The sequence below is a fragment of the Notechis scutatus genome, chromosome 2, assembly GCF_049901735.1.
Source record: "Notechis scutatus isolate UNSWTSFEM ecotype Mainland chromosome 2, rNotScu1.2, whole genome shotgun sequence".
Classification (NCBI taxonomy): Eukaryota; Metazoa; Chordata; class Lepidosauria; order Squamata; family Elapidae; genus Notechis; species Notechis scutatus.
Genome location: NC_142010.1, coordinates 102,930,460 through 102,956,138, shown reverse-complemented (window position 1 = coordinate 102,956,138; position 25,679 = coordinate 102,930,460). Strand labels below are relative to the sequence as shown.

Sequence of the window (25,679 nt, the reverse complement as noted above, 5' to 3'; positions counted from 1 at the left end):
TAGGTTACATAAAATAGCTTTACCCTATTAATGTATGGTCTCCCTCTCCCTCCAAACAGCAAAATTGAGTTTCCCTGAACCCTGATAGCCTGGATATATAGTTATAAATAACAGAAGCATAACTGTTTAAATTAGGCAAGGAGACTGAAGAAAGAATACTAATGTTATGTTTTAAAAAGTTCACCAATGGCTGTAGATAAATAACTATTTCAGCCAGGAGAGAGAATTTGGGTACGGCTCTTCAACTATGACTTTTAATCATTATGAACCACTAAAATTCAGGCTTTATACCAAGTTTGGCTATAAATCTTCCAATCTTAATCCCTTGTTCAGAAGACAGAAGGCTCCCAGGCACAACCAACTAAATTTATCTTTTTGTTACTGACTAGGAAGAAGCCATACACATTCAGAAAACTGGCTCCCTACAGAAACAGAAACAAGCCTACATTCCAAGATTTAAGTTCTAGATTTTTTTTTCTCCTGCCTTTTCAAGTCAACATCCTCTTGATGACCTTGCAATGTGATCTATGCTGACTTAACAATTCCCTCTCAAATGGTAACTACTGGATTCCAATTTTATTCCTTACCCCTAAGTACCTCTTTATTAAATCAAATCTGGCAATATACTGAACAATTTTTAAACAGTGGAATGATTTACTTGAAGGCATTTAATAAAAAAAATATGTGAGTTGACTAGTTAATTTTTATAACTTCATCTTCCTACTGGGAGCTTTTATTTTTGTAGATTGTGTAGTATATATTCCTTAACTTGTTTAAAAACTACATTGGTTATTTGAATTAAGCATTTTCCCCTTTGTGGTGGTAATCCTTTGTCCTGAATGAGCAACATTGAAGATCTAACATAGGGCATATTCATATTTGATGCCCAGATGCATGTTTCATCTCTGAATGGTTGGTTATGCCAATAGACACTTTATTTAATCTAAACATTTTATTGGTTTGTGTGCGTATATACTTCCTCATGTTAGATACAACTTCATTCTACTATATGCTAAACTAAAAAACAGAATCATTCTGATTACCCGCTCTGGCAAAGTCTAAGTAGTAGTAATTGTGCTTAGGGCCTGGTTACTTGAGGCACTATCTATCTTCAGCAATATCTTTCTAGCCAATTTGATCCTGCAGGATTGGCATATTCCAGGTTCCTTCGATGTGCCATCTGTTGGGACCCACAAAACTCAGTTGCAATGCCTGTCCCTTGGAATGAGGTTCTTCTTCAAGATCTGGATGGTGACCTGGACGGTGGCCAGCCCTGCTAGTGTTTTAAAGAACCTTGGACATCTGGTTCTTTGCCAAGGCTAAGGTGGTTGAAGTCCCTTCTGAGTAGTATGGGTGAGTCTCTCACTGTTGCCTAGTTATGCCATGTTTTGTTTGTCTTTATTGTAGTATTATATTATTGCTATTTTGCTCTATTTTAACTTTATTAGCTGCCTAGAGTCACTGGGAATTGGGTAGTATACAAGTGTAATAAACAGTACATTAATTAATACATTTGCTGTATTACTCTTGGGAAACAGTTGTGTTGTTTTTGATTTTACACAATGTTGTAGTCATATATTTGTTCTATTCCTGATTTTGCTTTGAAGTTTGTATTCTTTTGGAAGGTGCTTAGAGCTTTCTTCAGATTTACAAAGCATACAAATTGCAGTAAATGTTTTAACTCTTTCTTTGTTTTTTTGAGTTGAGTTTGGCTACTATAACTTATTTCAATCAGTGACTACCTTAATAAAATCTATCCTATCACAGCATTGCCTAGCTTACCCTATCCGTTAAAAGAACAGCATTAATCTTGAGTTTCTTTTATAAGATATAACAACACCCACTGTCTGAAAGATGGGGATATCCATAAATCATGAGAGATACAGGGCAAAAATACTTTTCCAGGCTGACACAGATGTATCTAATAGCCAGCTAAACTCACAGCAACAAAACCTATAAGCAAAATTATTAGCACTGGTTAAATAAAAATTAAGAACTGTAAAAATGTCTGGATTTCAGCATTTTTAAAATCTGTGACAATGCATCTAAGGCCTCTTCATTAGGACATTAGGTCCTCTTCATTAGGACAGATAAAACAGGAGATAAAAACAGCCAGAATTTGCTCTCTTTGAATTCTTTTTAAATCTTCTCAAAGATAATTTGTTAGGCAATCTTCTAAGCAGGGGACCAATGCATTACTTCTACCCTCACACTAATAAACTTCCTTTTGAGAACTCACAAAGGTCTGGAAGACCCTTGTCTCTCAGAGGCCTGGATCCCTCTATTTCTTTATCTGAATTACAGAAAGAATAGAACAGAGATTAAATCACTGGCACTCTGACGTACAGCGTGCCGGTACCTTCTTCTCATTCTACATTCAGTTTCAAGTTTCTATAGCAACCATGACAAGTTCTACAAAGTTCCTCCCCATTTGATAAGAAATTTCTGTCATTTTTAGAGTAAACAAAGCACGTTAATGCCCAAAAGTTTGATATAGCATCATGATGGAGAGCTTTTTCTTAAAATATAGTTGGCTCCCACAATCGGAACTACATACATCAAACGTGATACCAAGTTATGAGGCTACTATTGAACAAATCCATTATTTTCCTGCCGTTTTGTTTAATCATGCCTGCTCACCCCTTCTGGCCAATCCGAGTCACTCTGAGGTCTTCTCCATACTTGGTTTTTATCCACTTGATGCCCTGCAGCTGGGGGTCAACCATGAGTGGCCATCGCTCACAGTTGGTGAGAATGGTAGCATTTTCAACAGACATGCGATCAGCTGGTAGACCTTCATTTTGCCAAGCTGCTATGTCAGCATCATCAGTGAGCATCTTCAGAGGGTCCAAAGAGGGAGTGACAGGAATTGCAACCTGGGACAATCAAAACATTATCACCTACAGCCAAAAGATAATGACTCTGCATTTCAACTATGCACAAAAAAGCACATGTGATCTGGTCATAATGTAAACTGTCATCCAAGACACTGAAGGTAACAATGTTCAAGAAAGCATTATTTAGTGACTTTTATCTAAGAACAATAAGTTTCTTTTTCTTATTATTCCAGCGAAACAGAATAAGGTAGAAGTTTTCTTGCCGTGGCTTCTCCCATCAAGAAATACTCATGCTTCTCCTTTTGAAAGTGGAAGGACTCTGAAATAGCTGGAGTAACATAAGTCCCTCATATTGTCATACCAACAACATAGATAACACTGTTCCTTGCTCTTAATAGATAACTACAACAATATGGTCAAATAGTCAATTTATGTACCAGCAGTCTTATGTTACCTGTCCTTGTGCATAGAGTTCTAATTGCACTCTTTATTTCCAGATTTTGGCATCAATAATATATATTTACAATGCATCAGCCAGCTTTGAGATCTGACATTGTAGGAGGGAGAAACTGTTACTTTATGGTGTCCAAAAGTTAAGAATTTGGTAGCACCTTTTCCAGCTAAAGAATTTTATTAAGAGGCACTGGTTTTCGTGAGCTATGGGTCTCAGATTCATCATCAGATCCAATTTAGGGCTGAGGGAATGTATGTTTTCAGTGGTTGGAAGAAGCACAGAATGACTCCGTCCACGTACTGCTTCTTCCTTGAGCAATGGGAGAAATTCAGTGGCAATGGCTTCCTGGAAGGGCTTGACAGTTTGCCCTTGGTTATTAAAAAGGAATTAGCCTACAAAGGGAAATAATTAGACTATCTTTCTCTTATTCCCATGTTATTTTGTATTTTTCAATTTTGATTAAAATATTCAGTAGGTGAGCTGAAAGTTAGTGTGTACTATATAGCTATATTAACTTTTTGTAGATATAGCAAAAGTTAGTGGGCTGGAGGCAACCAATGCCCTCTTCTTTTGCCTTTATGTACACGGATACCAGTCAATGACACAGAAATCTCAAAGAATGAAGCCTGGAGCAGACAAATCTGACAACTTGGTAAAGAAATATATGATTATCATTACAAGTTGTTCTTTAGAAGAATGTAATTAACACATTCACACATCTGCTGTTCTGCTGCAAGGCAATATTCACAGTTCTGAGAAGATGCAAGTCCTACATGCCAGCCCACATTGAAGCCAATCAAGCACTGCTAGAATATTAGGGACTAGAGTCATTAAAGTTCTTTCATATCTTTTCAATCAATATGTGATTTCACATTGCAATAACAAGATATTAAAATAGTAATTTTATTAAAAATTACAATTGCAAAGGTACAACCTAATATATACTAAAACATTAAAGAATAAAAAATAGAAGGGGCAGGAAAGAAAATAATAGAAAGAAAAATATGGTAAAGAAAAAAGAAATAGCTAAAGAAATGTTTTCTCCCTTCATCACAAGTATAAACAATTTATCTTATCTTCTCTTAAATACAACAAATGATCTCTTCTTCCCATAACCCTTAAAACTTCATCATTTCAGTTCTGATCAGCAAAAGTATGTTAAGGTTGGTTGGTTGGTTTGTAAAATTTATTGGCCACCCATCTTACCACAAGATAACTCTGGGCAGCATAATCAGGATTACCAGAGATAACAGTATATCAATTTCAACCTTGGCCAAATAAACCAACTTTATATTCCTTCCTTTTATTTTTAATAACCTTGAGCTTTTTCCCCTTCAAATAATGTCCTAGAACTTGATTTTTTCAATTTTTATTTGTCCCTTCTCATAAAATTCTATAAAGCTTTAACAAGCCTATTTTTTTACATCCAGTATCGAAAAATTATCCAGTTCACATTTTTGGTTTGTTATTTCTATATTCCCTTTAATTATTAAAAGATCAGTCAGTTTCTTTTACATGTCCAGCATAGGTGCTTTCTCCATATTATTCTTATAGCCTGTTAGTTTTAAAAGTACTTTCAGATCAGTCGCAATATTGTCAGGTAAAACTTGTTCTTCTTTCGTAACATATTTTAAATAGAGTCTCTCTATTAAGGCAATTGACTTAATAGACACTATGAAAATTAACTTATGAGTCCATTAATTACAAATCCTTTAATATGTCCAATATTAAAATATTTTGCTTCACTCTGTATTAATGTTAATTTTCAATGTTTCTGTTCTAATTGTAATTTTTAGATCTTTCCTAAACCTGCCAGTTTTCTGATGAGGAACAACTGTATGAAGTACTTGTGGACTATCTCAATTCCTCTCCTTACCTAGAAAGTAACTGCAAAGAGCCAATATACTCACCATCATTTCATTCTGCTATTTTTGTCCACTTTTAGCAGAGCTATCTTCAGTTCATCATGTCTTCCCCCAAAGAGCAACAGCCAGTGGTGGGATTCAGCTGGTTCACATCAGTTCGGGCAAACCGGTTGTTAAATTACCCTCACCACCCCACTATCAAAATGGATCCTGGGCACTGTGCTGCACTGCAATGGAGAAATGGGCAACGGAGCGGCCAGCGCAAGGGAAGGAGAAGGTCGCTTTCCCTGCTTCTTCTCCCTGCTCCTCCTCCTTCCCGTGTGCTGGCTGCTCTGTTTCCCATTTCTCCATTGTAGCACAGCACCTAGGATGCACTTTGATAGCAGGAGGGGTAATTTAACAAACAGTTAACCCAGAGTCAGGTTGGCCATCATGTGAGGCCCGTTCCATATGTGTGGTGGAGCTGGAGGATGGGGATGGACCATGCCTCCCACAACAGCCAACCTGAATCTGGGTGAACTGGTTGTTAAATTATTTGAATCCCACCATGGCAACAACATATTACTTTTGGCATCAAGTCACAATATGAAGGATAGAAGCCAGAAAGAGGGGGGGGGGGGAAGATGAGGAAAGACCCTTCATTCCCACAGAAAACAACCTATGTAAAAAGGAAAGTCTCCCTAATTATTAATTCAAAACAAGTTTTGGCAATTAAAGAAGTATTTCCATACCATCTTGGCCAACAGCAGCAACTAAGGCATTTTCAAAAGAGAGTCATGTGAAAATAATGTATAACATTTGCCTTCTGCTCACTTTTAGTTGCTTTAAGTATGGTTTCCATGCATGGTCCATCAGGTCTTGTCTATATTTCTTGCTGAAATAACCCAAGTAGGAGACAAAGGCAGTAATCAACAAGACATCACCACACAATGCATTTTCTTGCAGTTTGAAATCTCTTACTGAATCAGCCCATCTCACATTTTCAGAGGCCAGGCCCCCAACCTAAAAAAAACAAAAACCAGGAAATTAGACTTCACCAGATTCCATGTCTGACATGTCATGGAATTTCTACCATAAGAATCATTGTGGAAAGAGTAGAGAAACAAATATTGCTTAAGAAGAGGGGAGATAGTTTTTTGTTTCAATAATCTTCTATTCCTAATCAACACTAAAGCAGCAATTTTAGAATATATGTATCCCCTTAAATAGCCAAGACACTTGCTAGAAAGCTATGGAAACAGCTTGCATCTCCACTGGAACTCTTTGAATCTCCCTTAGGGAATCTATTTCACACTGTTATAAAAGGGGATGAGTCAAGCAATTTAGGAACATAGTATATTTTAATTCCTGTACCTTTGTCTCTTGGAAAACACTTTTCTTTTTTTTAGGCTGGACTTGAGTTCAATAAAAATCATAGCTGTTAGCATAGAACATTTACAACTCAAAAGGAAGAAGTAATATCGAAGCTTTTTCTCTTCCTAACTCTCAATGGAAAAAAAGGTGGCATGTCTTTATCCATAGCAATGACTGAGTAACAGGTATAGTTGGACCAGTAAAATTCTTTCTCTCTAGGAGGTGAACTGACCCAAAGAAAGCAGACTGTACCTCACCTTCATATGCATATAGTTAGAATGGCTATCCCTAAATATCAATTTAGGGTATCAAAATGCAAAGTTGATTTTTGTTCCCCTAACCAGTTGTAAAGTATGAGTCTTCTTACAAACAGATAACCAAATGGACAAATAACCAAGGGACTTCAAATGCCAGTTCTGAACCAAAGAGATAAGCATTTACTAACATGTACATATTTCATCAGAAATATATTAAGATGAACAGAATAATGTTCAAAATTGTCCATGTTTATATTTAACAGAAAGACACAGCTGTAGCACACTGTGCTTATGCTTAATTCTGGTCTATCAGCATACCCAAATCACAGACATCCTGTAATTTTATGTGTTTCTATATTTATAGTTGTCTTTATATTTCTATTTTTGTTGCATTGTACTGTAAGCCACCCAGTGTCACTCTGGGTAGTGAGGTGAGCAGAATATAAACTGATTAAATAAATTCTTTTCACAAGTACTACTGCCAAGTCTGGTACCACTTATTGTGGACCAAGGCATCTGGTTGTCCCTACCTAAGTGCCCTGTCATTTTGACAAAATTAATGGAAAAGGGCATCAATCATGTTTCCATGCCAGACTGGACAAAGAGTGATACATGATATATAAAGTCTAAAACAGAAAAAAGGGTCTACAACCAGACCACAAAATGAAAAATTGAATTTTAACAGCTTCATCTTAATCATGTTCACCTTCCATGCTAATTAATTCTTATTGCTTTTTTCCTAATTTCAAATTTTAATTAGCTCTTCTGTGACTGACCTCTTCTGCAAGAGTTGCAGCCTAAACTCTCATTCCTCTCTAAATAAATATAAACACAAATGTGAAAATCATTAGCCTTTGTTTATTGGCAAAAATGCACAATGACCTAAGATTTGTACTGAAAGTCATGATCGGGGAGATCTCATACTTGGTGCTTGTGTTAATTATTCACAGTGTACTATTCAAATATATGACATTTTGTGTTCAACATTTAATTAGGAAAACTGTGAACGGATGTACCTAGCTTAAATTCGCCATGACATCTTTATGGCAAAAAGCCAATCTGAGCTTTAGTGGCGGGTAAATTCCATTGCATTAATAACACATTTTACTAGAATATCTTCAAGCATCTTGAAGTATTTCAAAAATAATGAGGGAAATAAAGTAGAATACTCTTAAATCTCATACAGTGAAATTCACAGAACACTTAAACCATTGCTTTTGCAGTTATACTGGCTTCATTTCATTAAAAAGCAGTCCTTAAGTTCAGACTGGAAAGAATTGGTAGATTGCAGCAGTAGTTTTTATATGCCCTTGTAGCTATGAATTGTGATCCTAGCCTCAATTATAGTTGTTTAGTAAATTTAGAGGACCCTGCATTGCTAGTAGTTTGAGGGTTATAGTAGTAGAAATTGAAAATCACCAGAAGGCCAGAAAAAAACTGCCAATCCAATGGCAACAGTTTAAGCTGTTTGCTGTTGCTTAATCAGGCAAGTCTGATCTTTTGCATAATACAAGGTTATAGCACTGTACACCTGAAAGAGACTTATTGCAAAATTATATGGGAACAGTGGTTTTTAAAATCTTGTATGCTCATTACAAATAAAAATTAAAACCTTCCTGTCATGCCAGCTGGAGCTGATGCATGATTATCATGCTGTTAAAAAGCATCACAAAATTAGCCATACATTTGTATAAATGATTAAATATGAGAAAAGTATCTATTGAAATTATTGCATCTCACTTTGAAGGTTAGGCAGGGTTGTATATTTGTGATCATTTTCAAGGAAGATCTGTCCATTGCTCCTATATGATGCATGTGCCATCACTGAAGTACTGTTACGTTCCTACTAAATGCATTTCCACTATCTTTAATGCACTTTAAATAATTAGTGCTGAAGCTTTTATGTACTCTCATGGATTAGATCCTTATCTTCTTTTTCCTGCTCTGCTGCATGCCAATTCATTGGAAAAGTAGGAAAACCTAGCAGTTCTTTAATTTTCTCTTTGCCAGTACTAAAGAATGACAAATTACCCACAAAAAACCATACAGTGTAGAAGTCCAAACTACTCCCTCATGTAGATTTAATTTAGAAATATTTATCCTTAATGTAGACTTGGAGTCCTAAAACTTTCCAGACTTGCAAACACTTCTAGTTTTCTTTCCAGCCATTCAGACCAAGAAAGACATACTTCAAGAATCTTTCTACCCCACTGGAGGCTTCAGCCAATGATACTCACCAGGCGATTTGCAAGGGAGATGGTATGTTCAGTGGCTTCTGCATCTTGCTGACATTTCAGCTTCTCCACCGTGGCCTTCTCAAATTTGGCTGTCAGCCTTGCCAGATTTTCATTAAGGTGCTAAAATTGGGGGAGTAGGGGAAAGGAGAGGCCATTTCACACAGCATAAATATCATAAAGAAATACAATCTCAATATATGCACCAGCAGATTGTAGCCTCTGATTTAGATAGCACTGGAATTTTTGCTCAAGAGGTGATTCAAAAAAAGTGAAGAATTTCGTTAATAAAATAAGTCAACCAAGTGGATTCTCTTTATGGGGAAGAGTGACATAGGTAGCCCACAAGGCCATTCAACTATGAATAGATATTTAAAACCTAGATGTGTTGAACTGTTAACAGCAGACAACTAGTACTTATCTGCACTGTCAGGTTGCCCTATATAAGTATGGGCCATCAATTGTTTCTGGAGGACAAGATGACATTGTCCTCAGCTTGCCCCTGCCCACCATGAATGTGACTTCTGCCAGTGTTTTTTTGCTCTATGTTTGAAATAGTATTTGTTGCTTTAAGCCAACTCAAATGTAGCTGTCCAGTTTCCCTTCTCACTAATGGAATGAAGGCAGATATACCTGTCCAAGGATAATGTTGCAGAATCCAACCTGGGTCGGTCACTTGGACCAGAGATTTAGTCTTCTGAGCTTTCAGACTCATGCTAGATCCCATTCTTAGAGAACTTCTCTCTAGCAGAGTGTTTCCCTTCTGATTTTAATTTTCTTCAAAACAAACATCTGTACTTTGGATCTGTCCCTCATCTCAGTTTCTCAGTTCACCTCAGTAAAGACTGCTGCAGTTTCTACTACTGGCTTTTCCTCAGTAAAGACTGCTGCAGCTTCTACTACTGGCTTTCCCAACCAAGTTATAACACACTTGGTTGACATGCAGAACTGCTCTCATTTGAAATCCAGCAGAAATCTTTTTATTATATATATTTTTTCTGTTTCTCTGAACTACCATATCCACTTTTCTCCCGGGATTTTTTGTGTTTATTTACTTGGATATTGGGGGTGGTGGTGGTGGAGGGGGTTGTATTTGTTTTTTTCATAAGTCCACCTATGTAGTAGTTTATCCTTTTTCCTTCCACCTCAAAAAGGTTCATCTCTGCTCTCAGACAGTCCAAATAAATAAATAAAACCCATCTACCTTAACTGACTGGAAAAATGATTGAACAGTACACCACAGCAGGAATCTCCAACCTTGGCAACTTTAAGACTTGTAGACTTCAACTCCCACAACTGCTGCTGGCTGGGGAATTCTGAGAGTTGAAATCCACACGTCTTAAAGTTTCCAAGGTTGGAGATTTCTGCACCAGAGGACCTATTTAAAAAGCAGTACAGGTAGTCTTTGTTTACCAACTGACTTGCACAGTGACTATTCAAAGCTACGAGGTGCTAAATTAAAAAAAACTTTACAGCCAATCACAACTTTCCAAAGTCACATGATGACCATTCATGTTCTTTGTAATCAGCTTGCAAAGGCAGAAATAAAATCATAAGCCATGGTTATGTGATTTTCTGCTAAACAACTGTAACATTTAATGACTGAGTTGCTGGACTCAGTTATGGTCACTGTAAAGAGCTATCTGTAAAGTGGGTAGTTTAATGGGTAGTTCAGGGAAAAACAATATTTTTTAAAAAATCCATTCATGAAATTCTACCAGCCATGAAAATATAATCACTAAACGCTAATGCTATGGCAGACCTTATTGAGGCACAGCTAGGAAAAAAAAATCGTATTTTAAAGTTGGCTGCTGTGCCTGCATTTAGGTGCATTTTGATAGTTCACCTTTATATGTATATTTTTAATGTAACTTTGCATACATTTGGTGGTGCATATACTTTTATACATTTATGCATGTCCCCAAGAGGAAAGTGAGAAGCAATTGTTTTCCTGGCATGGAAAACTGGGGGAGCACAGCATGAGGAAAACCTCACTATGAGGACCAGAATTGCTGCAAGTCTGGACTGAACATCTAGCAACTTGTTGCCAAAATGTCCCCATCAGACAGAAGTTTCCTCAACTGCTGTAGAATCCGGTGACCATCAATCCAGGTGGACATCAGGTGCTCTTCTGGGAAAAAGTTTCATCTCTCTAGCTACCATTCACCTGTATGCATTCAACAAAGCTTATTTTGCCTTTTTTCTATTCTTAACTTCATAATATTTCTAGCTCAATTTCCATTGGGTTAGATACAAGGGAATTGGGGATATCTTATAGCTTTAATAGCTGTACAGAAATAAAATATTGGCAGGCGTAACTTGTTAAGTTACATTGTCCTTTGCATCTTGTACTGATTTCTGGCCATTGATATAAAATTCCAGGCCTAAAAGCGCATGTATCAGTACTGTTTATAGCCTAAGTGAGCAAAACTGCTCATGGGAGTTATTTAGAAAGCCAAGTGGAAAGGCTCATGCAAAAATAGCTCTATTAGCTTTGTTTCAATGGTTGAGAAATGGCTTTCACAATGGGTCTCCCAATCTTTATCGCTCTAATTGATCATTTTTGCTACTTCACTGTAAAACAAAAGCAGAGTGCTCCCAAATTATTTTACTCCTGTGAAAAAAGAAGTTAACAATTGATTTTTATCAGCCTTTACACCAATAGCTTAAAGTTAAGTGCTTCTAAATCATTTTAATACCGCTTGAACAATACTTGAGAAATAAACTTGAATTTGAAAATTGTACGTACTTTGTTAGTAGCATTTGGAACAACTAGATCTATGAACAGAATTGTCCCTAAAATCCCAAGCTACAATTTCTATAAATCAAATCCTCCCTTTCTAAAAATACATGTGTGCATGTGTCTGTATGTGTGCTTGGCCACTGTACAGATGCAAGCATACAGTTTAAATTAGCTCTGTCTTAAAACTTGCTGGAGCTTCTGACTTCTTTAAGCAGGACTTTTATTTGTGAAGGAGGTACTTTTGCACCACATGAAAGGATTTACGTTGTTATACAAATGGTGGTCTCTCCCTAACCTTTCCTCTGCACCCTATCACATTCCCCACAGATGATTCAGAGAGAATTTTAATCTCCTGCACCCGATTTGGAGATCTGAATGGAAGATTCAGTTGGGGAGGAGGAGGAGGATCTGTTCAATTAAGGATATCAATTCTGCTGAAATTCAGCCACAAATGCTTTGCTTAGCCTAGTTGACAAGTAAACAGCCTAGTAGACAGTCTACTATCAAACACAGTTGGAACGAGTATATTGGTTTCTGCCTGTCATGTAATTCTTAAAAGTCACGATGTTTATAATACATGGACTTAGTTTAATTTTTTGAAAAAAGTCAAGTCATAGTCATATATATATATATATATATATTATTCAGCTTTGTTCGGGTATTTTCCCACGTCATTATAGTTGTGCTTTTAAAGTTGTAGCGACGTTTTGGCAGAAGCTCATCTGCCATCATCAGGCTTGTGTATTGTGTGCGTCAGGTTGCACTGCTTGCACTGGCACGAAGCCGAAAGCACCAGCCTGAGGATGGCGAGTGGGACCCAAACACACCTAGACCTACATATATACATATATACATATATACATATATACATATTATTACAGCAATAATTTCCAAAAACCTTACAGCAAAACCTGAAGTATCATTAAATAATCAATCACCTAGACTTGGGATTGCTCACCAATTGCTCTTCAGGCTGCAAATAATTGAAACTTTCACTATGGCTGATGCATTTGAAGAATTTAAAATGTTAAGTCCAAAAAAGGCAAAGCAATTTTGCAAGTGGTCAATTGTCACCACTTTTCTGGTCATTTTATTCTGCATTTTAATTACTCAGAAAACCTTTAACTTGCATAGTGATTACTGCATGATCATTTTTAAAAAATATTTTTTAATACTACTACGGTACAGGCACCACCCAGTTTTAAAGTAAGCCATGGTACTTTCTTTAGGCAAAATGCAGGGTGGTTTTCTACAGCAGCTACTTATGCAAGAAGCCCATGTTTAAGGCTCTAGAGAGTAACCTATGCCAAGAATTTCAAGGCGCAATGCTGATTTCACTTTACACTTAATTTCCTAGGTTGCTTTTTTGCATTCAGACTTACTGCAATTTTGGCCTTGATGTTAGCCAGCTTTTCCTGGGCATTAGCAAGCTCCGCATTGGCTTTGTTGAGAGCCTGACGCTTGGGCTCGACATCACAGTATACATTGTAAAAGCGCACGATGTTGATGACCCAGGAGCAGAGCCCAGCAGCTGCATAGGACTTGGATGCCACCAGTTCTGGGTTGAAAGTTGTATCCTGAAGATAAGGTTGCAAGGCTCGGAGGCTGTTTTCATGTATATTCTCTTTGTTGAAGTGAATCAAGGAGTCTAGGAACCCATCAACCTTGGCCATGGCCACCTTTGCTGCTTTCCAGCTCCTGTCCTTGGGGACCTTACCACCCGAACCCATGAGTACCATCACGGCAGCAGTAACATTGCTGACAGCAGATGGTGGCGATCCAAATGACTTCAGTTCTGTCAGATTGGTCTGAAAGGGGAGAAGAAAAAGACCAAGCCTGTGAGATGAAAATGAATCGGTTTTCTTTTTTACTTTTCTGGTAATGGGAGTAACCTCTAGACTAGAGCTATTAATCGGAGAGAGAAGCTTTGAAGCCTGGGATGGCACTCTGAATTTTAAATATTATGACTCATGCTTTGTAAAGCAATGAATCCCTCTAGTGGCTTGGGGCCATTAACTGCTTGTTAAGTGTGAGAACCAATCACATTTCTTTGGCTTTTCAGCCAAATTGCAGGACACGGGAAAAAGCCCAATTAGATTTCAGATTTACATGATATGGAAAAATAAGCATAACCAGGAAAAGATCAGCCTGGCCTGAAATATACAATGTATGTCTGCAGCTGCAGAAGGAGTTTAAACATGGACCTTAACTGAACATTTTCAGAAAAATGTCTGCCTCATGAATCTTTAGCCAGCATCAGTTAAAGTGATTTGGGTCATGAAGCACCATTATGGTACCCTGTGGCTGCAATCATAACGCATCAATAGCAACAAGCTACATAGTGAAGCTGCCTCATGCCTATTCCCATGTACTTTTGATAAAAACAATCTTGCTGACTGACCGGTCACTGAGTACAACTAGAACCTTTATGTGAATGTAGACATCAGAATATTACCTATGTCATACTATGACTTCTGAATCCATCTTCATACAATCAAATAGGATATTATGGATTGATGAACTCAAAAGTATCTTAGAATTTCCAAAATGGAGGAACTCCATTCTTCATGCTTGGCCAAAGCTAAAATATCACTGATTTCAGTGAGGGGCACTGAAGCTCAGTCCTTCTTGTGAAATCTATAACAATTAAATGTACTCAGACTAAGTTCTCAAGTCCTTTGTAAAGTCTTTTCTTGCTGTACTTGTGTGTTTAGCTTCTTCCATTACAGAACAAATGTTTGACATATCATGTATTCAAACACATATGTAACACTGAAACTTTGTCAGAGCTTCATCATACAACATACTGACAAAGAAGCCATGGTAAAAACTCTAATTTTATGTCCATATCATGCAGTTGATTCCTGATTTTCATTAACTCAAATCAAGCTATTAAAAAGAGCTTATCATTTCAATATCGGAATATGACACATATAGTGTTTCCCTAAAGCAACTAAAAAGAAACATTTAGCTGGAAATGGCTTGTGTAAGACCTCTTCTGTCACACAATGGCAAGTTCCAAAGCAGAATCCTACCCACCACCCATCATGGGACTGACAACAGCAAACTTAAGAGCATGCAGATTTTTAAAACCAATAGTATGGACCAGCTATTATGAGCAAATACTATCACATCAAACCAAGAAGAAATGCATATAATATATCGCCATTCAACAGACATAAGAAACCTGGCAGAGCAAATGTCACTCTACACAAGGATTCTTACTCTGATAATCAATGGACATTGATAAAGAACATTTGTTTTGTTTTTTAAAAATATATATGAAATCCATTAAAAAAACCTGCTTTGGACCTGAGTGCCAGGGTAAAGAGTCTGGAAGGAAATCAAAGTTATAGAATTAGAAGAAGCCACTGAAGCATTGAAGTCCATCCTATCTCTGTGTGTTTAATTCCTATTTCTTAAGTTGAGTATATCATTTGACTCAAATTTCTTCCTGCTTTATTCAGACTATTTTACTAACTTATCAAAGTTATTATTTCTGTCTTCTAGGGTATAAGCTATCCAGCGCTACCTAATGTTTATTTCTGGCACTTCTTAAGTTGAGTATATCATTTGACTCAAATTTCTTCCTGCTTTATTCAGGCTATTTTACTAACTTACCAAAGTTATTATTTCTGTCTTCTAGCTATCCAGCGCTACCTAATAATTATTTCTGGCACTTCTTTCATCCAAGTCATTAATAGAATTATCTACAAGAGCAAAGGATGCAGAACTGAACCTCAATGCCTCTCGCTGGTCTGTTGAAGAACCTTTAGCAAGCGTGCTCTGACTACAGTTTTCAGGTTAACTGTATATCAATTTCATAGTGATTCCATCCACCCTTAACTGTTTTGTTAATCAAATGCTGAAGTTGTCAAATGGATGCCTAGTACCCATGCAGCCAGCTAGAGAATATAACAATCCCCATTCTGAACTTGCTTGCTTGCTGGATTTGACCTACCCCAAGAACTGTAGACAGTCATACATATTTGAATAGTATGGATACTGCAAGATACTGATTTGTAATAATTTGGACAAGCAGGGCCATGTTGTTTTCACTATGAGCCTGGAGGCTATTGCATTGATTGATTGGTTAGGGTCAATGTCAGCATAAATCCTTTTCCCTCTTCCCACCTCGTCAGCAATTTTCATTGTAAGAACACCTGAGTGAACTTTTAACAGAGTAATAATATGAACAGTGCATTGAACAATATTTAAAATGGAAGACAATTCACCCAAGGTCCATCATTCTCAGCCAATGCTAAATATTCATGAATCTGAAGTACCAGTATATCTACTTGGATACCATGGTGGAGAAGCTAGTTTAGGTAAATTCATTGCCCAAGAATTTGTCTAAATTATTTTAAAGAATTATGGTCAGAGCATTGGACCCGAGCTCTGATATTTCATCAACTCATGTGGATTTCTGGGTGATCTTGGGTTAATCCGTTTCAGTTCTTTGTCAATAAAATGAAATAATAATGAAAAATACATTAAGATAGTTTTTTTTTTTTTTTAACCCCCAAAAAAAGTTCTTTTTGTCAATCAAATGAAATAACAATGAAAAATACATTGAGATAGAAAATAATAGTATCAATCTAACACATGCAAACATTTAGATGTTTTTAAAAAGCAGGTTAGAGGAACAACATTTCAAGTAAAAAATGCACTGCTAGTTTAGGCTGTTGGATGCATCATCCCTCATTCATCAAATTGTTCCTTCATGGAGCAGAATAGAGGAAGGATCACTTGACATCTAATTTCCTTCTCTATTGTGCTACTTCTCTGTATATAAAATATTTAAATGCAGAACAAACAAAATCCATTCCTTTGGGACTGTCCATGCTAATTTCCCACACTATTGTTTTCAGTGGTGCTGCAAGGTTCTGTGCCTTTTGATATATAGATAATACATACATTGCTTGCTAATCATCTCTCTCTCTGTCTCTCTCTCCCTCCCTCCCTCTCTTGTTTAATAAATAAAAAAACAAGTTACAGTTTTGCTAACTGAACTGAGTGAAATCTATGCCTCCTCTGATCTGGATATAGGGATTGGCTAGAAATCAGTAGAAGTAGAAATTATCCACTGCAATTTTCCAAAACAGACAAAAGCACACAATCAAAACTGAATAAACCACTTTACAGTGTGTGAATTCAGTGCTCACCTAGAACTTTGTTGCACATTGACTTAAATCTGTGAGAAGGTAAAGCCTTCCATTCAGGTCCAGGTGCAGTGGATATTCATTTAGTTTTCAAATGACTGTATGCTTAAAGTTAAAGACATGTGTAAAGAACCATCTCTTGTACAAAACTGTAAATGAATGCCACACTGCAATATGAAAGGCTCTTTCTGTGATACAGCTGTTGCATACTGCAGCTGGTACCAAAGGTGTTGCTGCTAGCATGTACACATTCATATTGTTAATCCACCTGGATGATAGATTAACAAAATCAGAAATATAGCAAACTGCTGTCTTTGTGGTCCTAACACAGATGTCACCGTTCCTTGTTAGAAAATAAATGAAAGTATTTCAGCTCCAGGTAGATTCCACTGGCAGATAAATCACCCCAACTTTTGTTTAAGAGTGACATTGCCAGAAGGATTTAGCTGAGATACATTTCAACATGTACTTGTAATAGGCCTAGATTTTCCACCCACACAACTCTATTTCAGGCAGAGGAGTAATTTAACAATGCTACTCAAATGGTTTTCACTGTGGGACTTCCTATATTCACCAGAGATGATAGATGTAGAGTTTCACAGAATTACTGATCTAAGCCCAGGATCTTAGAGACTGCTGCCATTGCTTGATTCATTTCACTCTGTCTACGTCTGAAGGTAGTAGGATTTGGAGCATCCTCTACAACCCCTTTCATCCTCTGGTCAATTAGAAAATACTAGGAAGCCCATGAAGGCAGCAGGCTTCCCTCACCTTTGGACTTGGAGGTAGCATTGATAGCTTTAACTACCACAAATGTGTCCATCCTGCTTTAAAACCTCTAGAGCAGGGGTGTCAAACTTGTGTAATTAAAGCGTCATCACAACATAGCACAACTTTTTCTCTCTTCACTAAACCAGGCATGGGCATGGCCAGCACGTGACACATCCTGTGGGCCTGTGGGCCATGAGTTTGACATCCCTGCTCTAAAGGATGGCTCATCTGCAGCATTTCAAGCTGTTGCAGGTACAGACAGAATGAAAATGTTTGCCCTGTTGGCCTTATGTGCAACATCATGGCCTAAGGAGATCAGGAGTGGGACTCGCTTTGATGTGACAATGATGCTGTTATCACCTTGACTTCCCATGTCTCTCCTTATGCTTCCTCCCCACCAGATGCCACTACAACTGACTAAGATGTGAATTTGAATTCATTATCTTTTCCAAATCATAAAGCTAAAAAGATTTACATCCTTCTCCTTTATTATTCATCATTGCTTTGTATTCTGTTTCTCTGATAATTCTATATTGCTTCTGTCTTTTGAAATACAAATAAAGTTACGCTTAGATAGAGCATCTCCAATGGTTGTTTGATGCTGTGGTGCCCATTCAGAAGTGCAGGAGGACAGACATATTTTGGGGTGGGGAGGGAGAGGAGGAGGAGGAACCACATTTTTTTTACTAATGTTCTTTGGACATTCAAGTTCCAGCTGGGAAACTAGGATTTATTAAAGTAAGGTTAAGATGTAACATGTGCAAGGTGCTTTTCTGTAAATTACACAAGCCAAGGGGGATGGATTGTTATCTTTCCAGTGAAAAATCAAAAATAATGTTTCAAAGAGGAAACCGAAGTACACAATTGGCTATGCAAATGTTGTTAAGAAAACTCTATGCTCCAGACAATGGCCTACACTACGTTCATAAAGGACTCCAGGAAAGTGACTGGATATAAAAACCAAACAGGGAAAAAGCTTGTCAGCAGCTTGCCATTCTCATCAAGATGGGATCAGACCATAATAAAAGGGGGAGGTTGGCAAAAACTCAAAACAAATAAGCAGTCTAATACTGGGGCCAAGAAAAGAGAACATGAAAGAGGAATGAGAAGGCCTCATTGGGGACCAGACTTTTGGAGGACACCAGTTGGTGGTATTCAGGTGTTCCTATACCAACCTCCCCAGAGTAGGGGAAGTAAACAGGAGAACTAGAAATCCTACTTTGAGAAGACAAATAAGATGCCAGGTATGATGGTATTCATGATTGGCACATAGCAACAGAAGGCTACAGGAACCAATCTAAAAGAAGAGGGAAGGGGAGTTGCATGTACGTATATAAAGAAAAAACATATCCTTGTACAGAAATATGTGAATCAGAGCACGGTAGGTATTTAGGTTAGAATAAAAGAGGTGGGGGGAGGTAATCCTATTATGAGAATTTATTATACACCACCTGGGCAGGCAGAAGAACAGATGAGGTCTTTCCGCATCAGTTGGCCAATCTTTCAAAAAGGCATGCAGTAGTACTAATGGGAGGTTCAGTTATCCTGACATCTGCTGGGGATTTGCCAACAAATTATTCTCTTTCTTGACAACAACTTCATTTGTCAGAAGGTGGAAGGAAGAACAAAGGGTTCTGCTGCCCTGGATCTAAATCACACCAAGAGGGGGGGGGAAATGGGTGAGGAAGTAAACGTGACTGCCACCCTGTGGGAAAGTATTATCCTCAAAGTTGTGACATCAGATTGGAGGAGGAAGGGAAGAAAGTCAGATCTGCATAGCGGATATTAGAACAGCAAATTCTGAAAATTCAGAGGGAAGCTATTTCAAATCCAGTGGCTTCAAATCCTGAAGGAGAAAAGTAACCAGGAATAATAGGACATTCTAAGAAATCAGATACTGAAGATCCACTGCAAACAATTCCTATTTTTAAAAAATGGGGAAAATATAATAAGCCAATGTGGATACATGCAGAACTCTCTAAAAACACTGCAAAGGCGGGGGCATGCCTAAGAAATGGAAAAAAGCATATCATAAATAAAGACTACAAATAATCTCCAAAGCCTGTAGAAACTTTGTGAAAAATGTTACAGCTCAGAATGAGCTGAGATTTGCAAGGGATATCAATGTAAAAAGAAAGAAAGAAAGAATTTGAGTTTGTTAGAAATAATAAATCAAAGTGGAGAGGCTGCAACGGGGATGGTGAACAGCAAGAACTTCTTAACTGCTATTTTGTGTCTGTCTTCCCTCAGAAGAGAGCCCTTGTAGCAGATATTTTGTTCTATTGCTCTGACTGCTTTTGGACCCTAAATTTCAGTGTCCCTATTGTACAATCTATTTGTTAAAACATTGACCTGGGCCTCAATTTTTGTAACTCAGTCTTACATTTATGCTTAATGACAATCCTTTTTGTGGTCAGAAAATTCCTGATGCCTTGGTTTGGTTTGGTTGGTTTGGGTTGGGTTGGTTTGGGTTGGGTTTGATTGGTTTGGTTGGTTTGATTTGGTTTGGTTTGGTTTGGTTTGGTTTGGTTTGGTTTGGTTTGGTTTGGTTGGTTGGGTTGAGTTGGGTTGGTCTGGTCTGGGAGTTCCTGCATAGTGGATGCCTTTCTGTAATCTGGGGCTGGCCATGTTTCTTGACATTTCAATTAAATTTGCTAGTAAGGATTTATGTTTGTTTTCTCCCTTAATATCATTCAGTTATGAATAAATAAACATGAGGGCTGAAAATTATGGAGTTGTGATCCCCATCTGCCTGGGTAGAAGCAACAGTATTCCAGTCCTAGAATGTCTATCAAGCATTGTCTTCTTGACTTTATCTTGAACTTCTAAGAGCATCATCCAGATATCCAATATGAGCCTAAAAGGCTGAAATCAGCTAATAACTCTAATAGTCCAAAAATGTTTTCATTTTGGCATTAATTCTTTTAGCCAAGAAAGTATCTGCAGTAGGATACAGATTCCCATAAAGCAGCAAGGTACAAAAGCCAGGTGAGAATATGAGGTAGGCAATCTTTTTTTAAAAAAAAACTGTTATACAAAGCATCAGAGCATTAACGAGAAACTATTCCACACAGGTAGCAGTTGATTCCATTAGTTATGATTAAATTTATTAGATAGCAGTACAACTGCATGCTAAGCAATTGAAAGCTAAGTCCAAGCAATCTATTTCATTACCTCCATCCCTTCTCCCTTCCTGACAACCTGTATTTTTCATTACTTTTAGTTAAAAAACAATGCTGATACTTTCCCCTGGTGCTGCTTCATTAAAAAGCACAAGGATACTAGATCTGGATTACTGGTTGAAACTTATGAATAAACACACATCCACAGCCAATCATTCATGTCAATTGATGGGCTAAACTCTCTGATGCAGGTGAGAAGGAGCATGTGGCGTTTAGTGTCTGCAAATGCTGCCACCTTGTCTCCAGGGAAGCTTCAGGCTTCCCATTAATCTTACCTTAATGAGATGTTGTACAGAAGCAAATGGGAAATTGCCACTGTTTCGTACTTTTGCTTAGTTGCCACCTCTTTTTGTTTGTGTATTCGTTTCTCAGCTGCCTGGGTTTTTAGGGAGGGGTAGTTTACCTGACTCATAACACAATCAGGGAACAATTCAGCTGATGAACAGCTAATAGAATATCAACATTGGCTTAAGGAACTTCCCCACACCAGCCATATTAAGCCCACTATAAAGTAGCAACTTTCAAATCACCTCCTCTCCCTATTGTTGGCTGAAGTAGCTTACTGATGTGAAATGATCCTCAAATTTCAAGTCATATTTGCAACATTTTTTTTTCCAAATGGACTCCCTAATTTTAAAGCAAGATCCATTCGATAGCTTAGTTTGGGGAAGAGTTATCTAGATCCCCAACCACAGGGCCATGAACTGTTCAGAACTGGACCACGGAAGTGGCAGCCGAGCACACATGTGCGGTTCCATTTACGTGTGCAATGGGTGGGCAAGTGCTCCATTTGTGCAAGCAGTTGCGTGTGTACTTGCCTCTTGTGCAAATGGAGCTGCACGCATGTCACTCGTGCAGAACCATCCTCTTCTCCCCTAGCTGCAAAGCTGAAAAAGTTGGAGACTGCTGATTCCATTCCAATTTTTACAATGAAGCATCTGTTTACATGCCCACTAGATTACCTCACACCAGTGGTTTTTCAGTTGTGGTCCTCAGAAATCTTCCAAGTGGCCCAGAGCCTTCCCACCCATTAGCTATCTAAAACCCTGCTCAGTCTTTCAGCATTTCTGTCCTTGCTCTCCCTCCCTGTTCCTCCCTTTGCCATTCAATTCCTTTGACATCTTACAGCTTCTCCAGCATGATGTCACACAACTTCCATTTCTAACAAGAATTCACTCTCAGTGGAGTTTGCGGACTGCAGCCCTCAATCATGTATCATGCCTTTCAGTGCCTGGAGCTCATGAGTCAGTCTTGCTAACAGGAAGGCGAAGTAGGTGGCTGCATCTTGCCCCCACTGCCTGCTTTCTGCAAAGGAAAGGTCACAGGAGCTGTTTGTGCTTTACAGAATTGCTTCTTAGGTTCAACAAGTTCACGTTCGAGTTGCTTATCATGCTAAGTTGTCTTTACTGATTCACAAAAAAAAATGAATCAGTGGTTAAAAACAGGTTCGCTTACGTGTACCGTGTCAAGTTGAGGAGTAAAACTCATCCTGTTGAATGGGCCTTGAGTTCAAGACTATGAATCCATGTAGAGGTATGCAATGTGGAATTAAGATCTTTCACTGACAATTCACAAAGAAAGTTGTGAATGGGAAACAAAATCAGCATCTAAAAACTGGGTTTCCATTGGGATGGAGACACATTCAGCCCTAGCTCTCTGCATTTTATGTTATGAAAATTTGCAAGCGATGCCGTTAAGCTAAAGGGTTGCTACTAAATGTCACAAAGTATATAAATCAATTCAAATGCATATCGAAAAGTCCAGCTTTAAATGTTAAGTCCATGAACATGAAGAATGATGATTACAGATGGTCCTTGACCTCATTTAGTGACCGTTTGAAATTATATCAGCACTGAAAAAAGTGACTTACAGCTGGTCCTGAGATACTTAAGACCATCGTAGCATCCCTGTTGTCACATCATCAAAACCTGAGTGCTTGGCAACCATCATGTATTTCTGTTAGTTGCAACAACCTGGGGTCATGTGAACACCATTTGCAAGCTTCCCAGTTGGCTTCCAACAATCAAAATCAATGGGGAAAGCTGGATTCTCTTAATGATTGCGTGACTCTCTCAACAACTGCAGTTATTCGTTTAACAACCACGGCAACAAAAAGGTTCTAAAATCAGGCCCAACTCACTTAACAAGCACATTGCTTAGCCACAGAAACTGTGACTGTAAGTTGAGGACTACCTATGAAACCAAAGCAGGTGTTGTTTTTTTCTGAACTAAGGACAAGTTTGTAATTAAATAATAAAGAGAGGCAATTCCCTTCTTCATGCTTTCTTTTACATCAATAAGTCACCATAAGTGAAGGAAAACATGGGATATGAAGGTATGGCTCTCCCTGTACGAATGCAGAGATCTTCCTAGGTAAGTGGGATATTAGGAAACATTACTCCACCCTCCTTAAGTACCTTATTCAACGTGTTCAGGGCTTGCTGGGCAGCAGCAAGGGCAGGTTCAGCTTGTGCCAAATCTTTCTCACAGTCCTTCTGTTTCTGCTGCACCTCCTCAGTAATCAAGGCCACCTTCTGCTCCTCCTCATCAGCAATGGCCTTCTCCTTACTGACTTTCTCGGTCTCAGTGCCCACCACCTGAATCAGCTGGTCGGCATCTTCATTCTTTTGCTTCAGCTCCACCTCCTGAGCTGCCAGTTTGGCCTTCAAATCATCTACCTGGAGCAAAGGCGAAGAGAAGCCAGTCAGGAACCTTTGCACACACACACACACACACATACGCGTACACACGGACACAAGGTTCAAGTGAAAAAGAATAGATGTTTTCTAAAACCAATACTGTAGCAGCGAATAATATAATGCATTATAATACTATAAAGGTAACTTATAAAATACTAAGGCGTCTTAGTATTGTAACAAATAAACAGGATTAGAAAAGTACTTTGTAGTTTTTAAAAAATGATAATGTTTCTAAATACTAAATTGTCAAGGGTGTGTATGTGTGTAAATGCATGTAAATCTTGTTAAGAGTCAGTGACTGGTGAAATATAGAAGGGGGCTAAAACCATAAAGAACGAGAAACACATTATTTTTAATTGAATTGTCCATTAGTGAAGTCCTAACACTTAAAGGAATAGTTTCTGGCACAAAGTAATGAAGGTCAAAAATAATTTGCAACTTCCCTAGAGATGGCATGGTTCCTGCCCAACAGTAAGAAGCAAATGAAGTTATCCTCACAACTACTAGAAAGTTATACTTTTTACTAGTAGAAAGTGGAGTTATAAAGATAGGATGCAAGTTGCTATAGAAACTTTGACTAAGAAAAGCATAAGCTTAAGAGTTTCAGGTTCCTCCAATGGGTGGGTTCGCTCTGCAAAAGAGTTATTAATAACACTTTCCCTCCAAGATTGCAAAGGGCAAGGCATTAAAATGAGCTAAGGAAAAAAGCTTGTCAATATACTGGGCAGGTAATATTGCATAGATAATTTGTGGTGTGAATGGTTTCCTATTTATGTATTGCCAGAGTAAATGACCCAATTCACCCTGCGTTACTTGGAAGGCTACATCAAATGCCTGTTTGACGTTGAGTAGCATCTCTAGCTCTTGGAAACCTCTCAGCCAAGAGAGCTGCACTTGAGAAGCCTCACTGGCATAAATTTTCCAGGAAGAGGAAAATTTATCAAGTAGGCTCGCAGCAGTCAGAGAGTCACTAGAAAAGTGAAAATTGAGCCAAAAATAAATCAGCATATGCCAGCCTTGGATTCCAGGGAGATCATTCCAGTTTTTAAACTTGAGTGCCACTGTTGGAGACAGCAAAGTACTTGGAATAGTGTTCTTAGGAATCTCAACTAGGTGATGTCTAAAGGCTTTAAGTTATTCTAAGAAATAGATTTTTATTTTTTACTTGTGAAACTTTTTTTTATTTTACTTATTTCTCAAATTTATATGGCCACCCATTTGTTCTGAGCAGCTTACAACAAAGCCTACTATTAAAACCTACTACAAATCAATTAAAAAACATGATTCTTGGTGCTCTCTGAGCTTTTGTTGTTGTCTTGCAGACCTTCCATTGCCCTAGATAACATCATCACCACCAATGGAGAAAGGAGACGGACCACTCCCAATCCCTGAAGTTGGTCCAGAAGAATACCATGGTGAATAGTATCATGACTGAGGGATCCAGAAGGACCAGACAGTGACACCACCTCCATCCTGAGCCCTCCAGCCACACATATTTGTCTAATGCCATCTGTGTCCTGCAACCCAGGGGTCCCCAACCACCGGGCCGCGGACCGGTACCGGGCCGTGGAACATTTCCTACCGGGCCGCCGGTTTGCTGGGTGCCGCCATCCTGTTTGACGAGAAAGTGCTTCTGGGTGAGCTTTTCCGGTTGGAAAGTGGCGTTTGGGTGCTGAAAGAATCCTCACGCCTTAGTTTCATCAAAGGGGGGGGCTTCGAATGAAACTAAGGCGCGAGGATTCTTTCAGCACCCAAGGCAAGGCGAGCCGAGCGACCGTCCGAAGCCGTCCCAAGCGAAGCCCATCGACAAAGGTACAAAGGAGGAGTTGAAGGTGGCGGGAGAAGCGGAGGACAGCTGGCTGGCGGTCGCTTGGCTTGCCTTGCCTTGTCATGCATGCTGATGGCGGTACCGGGCCGCGGATCATTTTGTGATGCCGGTACCGGGCCATGGCACAAAAAAGGTTGGGGGCCACTGCTGTAACCCACAAAAAATGTAAAAAGGATGGACTGAATGTAGAGAGGGAAGATATATTTACCAAGGCAACAAACAGATAAATGTGGCTTGAGCCCATATGAAGGTAAAGATTTATGATGATGCCTAAGATATACATTCACACAAACA

General features: G+C 38.4%; 1 protein-coding gene across 1 annotated transcript in view; it reads right to left on the bottom strand.

Moving 5' to 3' along the window:
- DNAH9 (dynein axonemal heavy chain 9) overlaps positions 1-25,679 on the bottom strand; it is a 235,061-nt gene that overhangs the window by 76,867 nt on the left and 132,515 nt on the right. The window contains exons 49-53 of the mRNA XM_087955634.1: positions 23,276-23,536; positions 13,126-13,551; positions 9,004-9,123; positions 5,970-6,158; positions 2,641-2,876 (exon numbers count right to left, since the gene is read on the bottom strand). Of these exons, the coding sequence (XP_087811760.1) occupies positions 2,641-2,876; positions 5,970-6,158; positions 9,004-9,123; positions 13,126-13,551; positions 23,276-23,536 (1,232 nt within the window). The remainder of the gene's footprint in view (positions 1-2,640; positions 2,877-5,969; positions 6,159-9,003; positions 9,124-13,125; positions 13,552-23,275; positions 23,537-25,679) is intronic.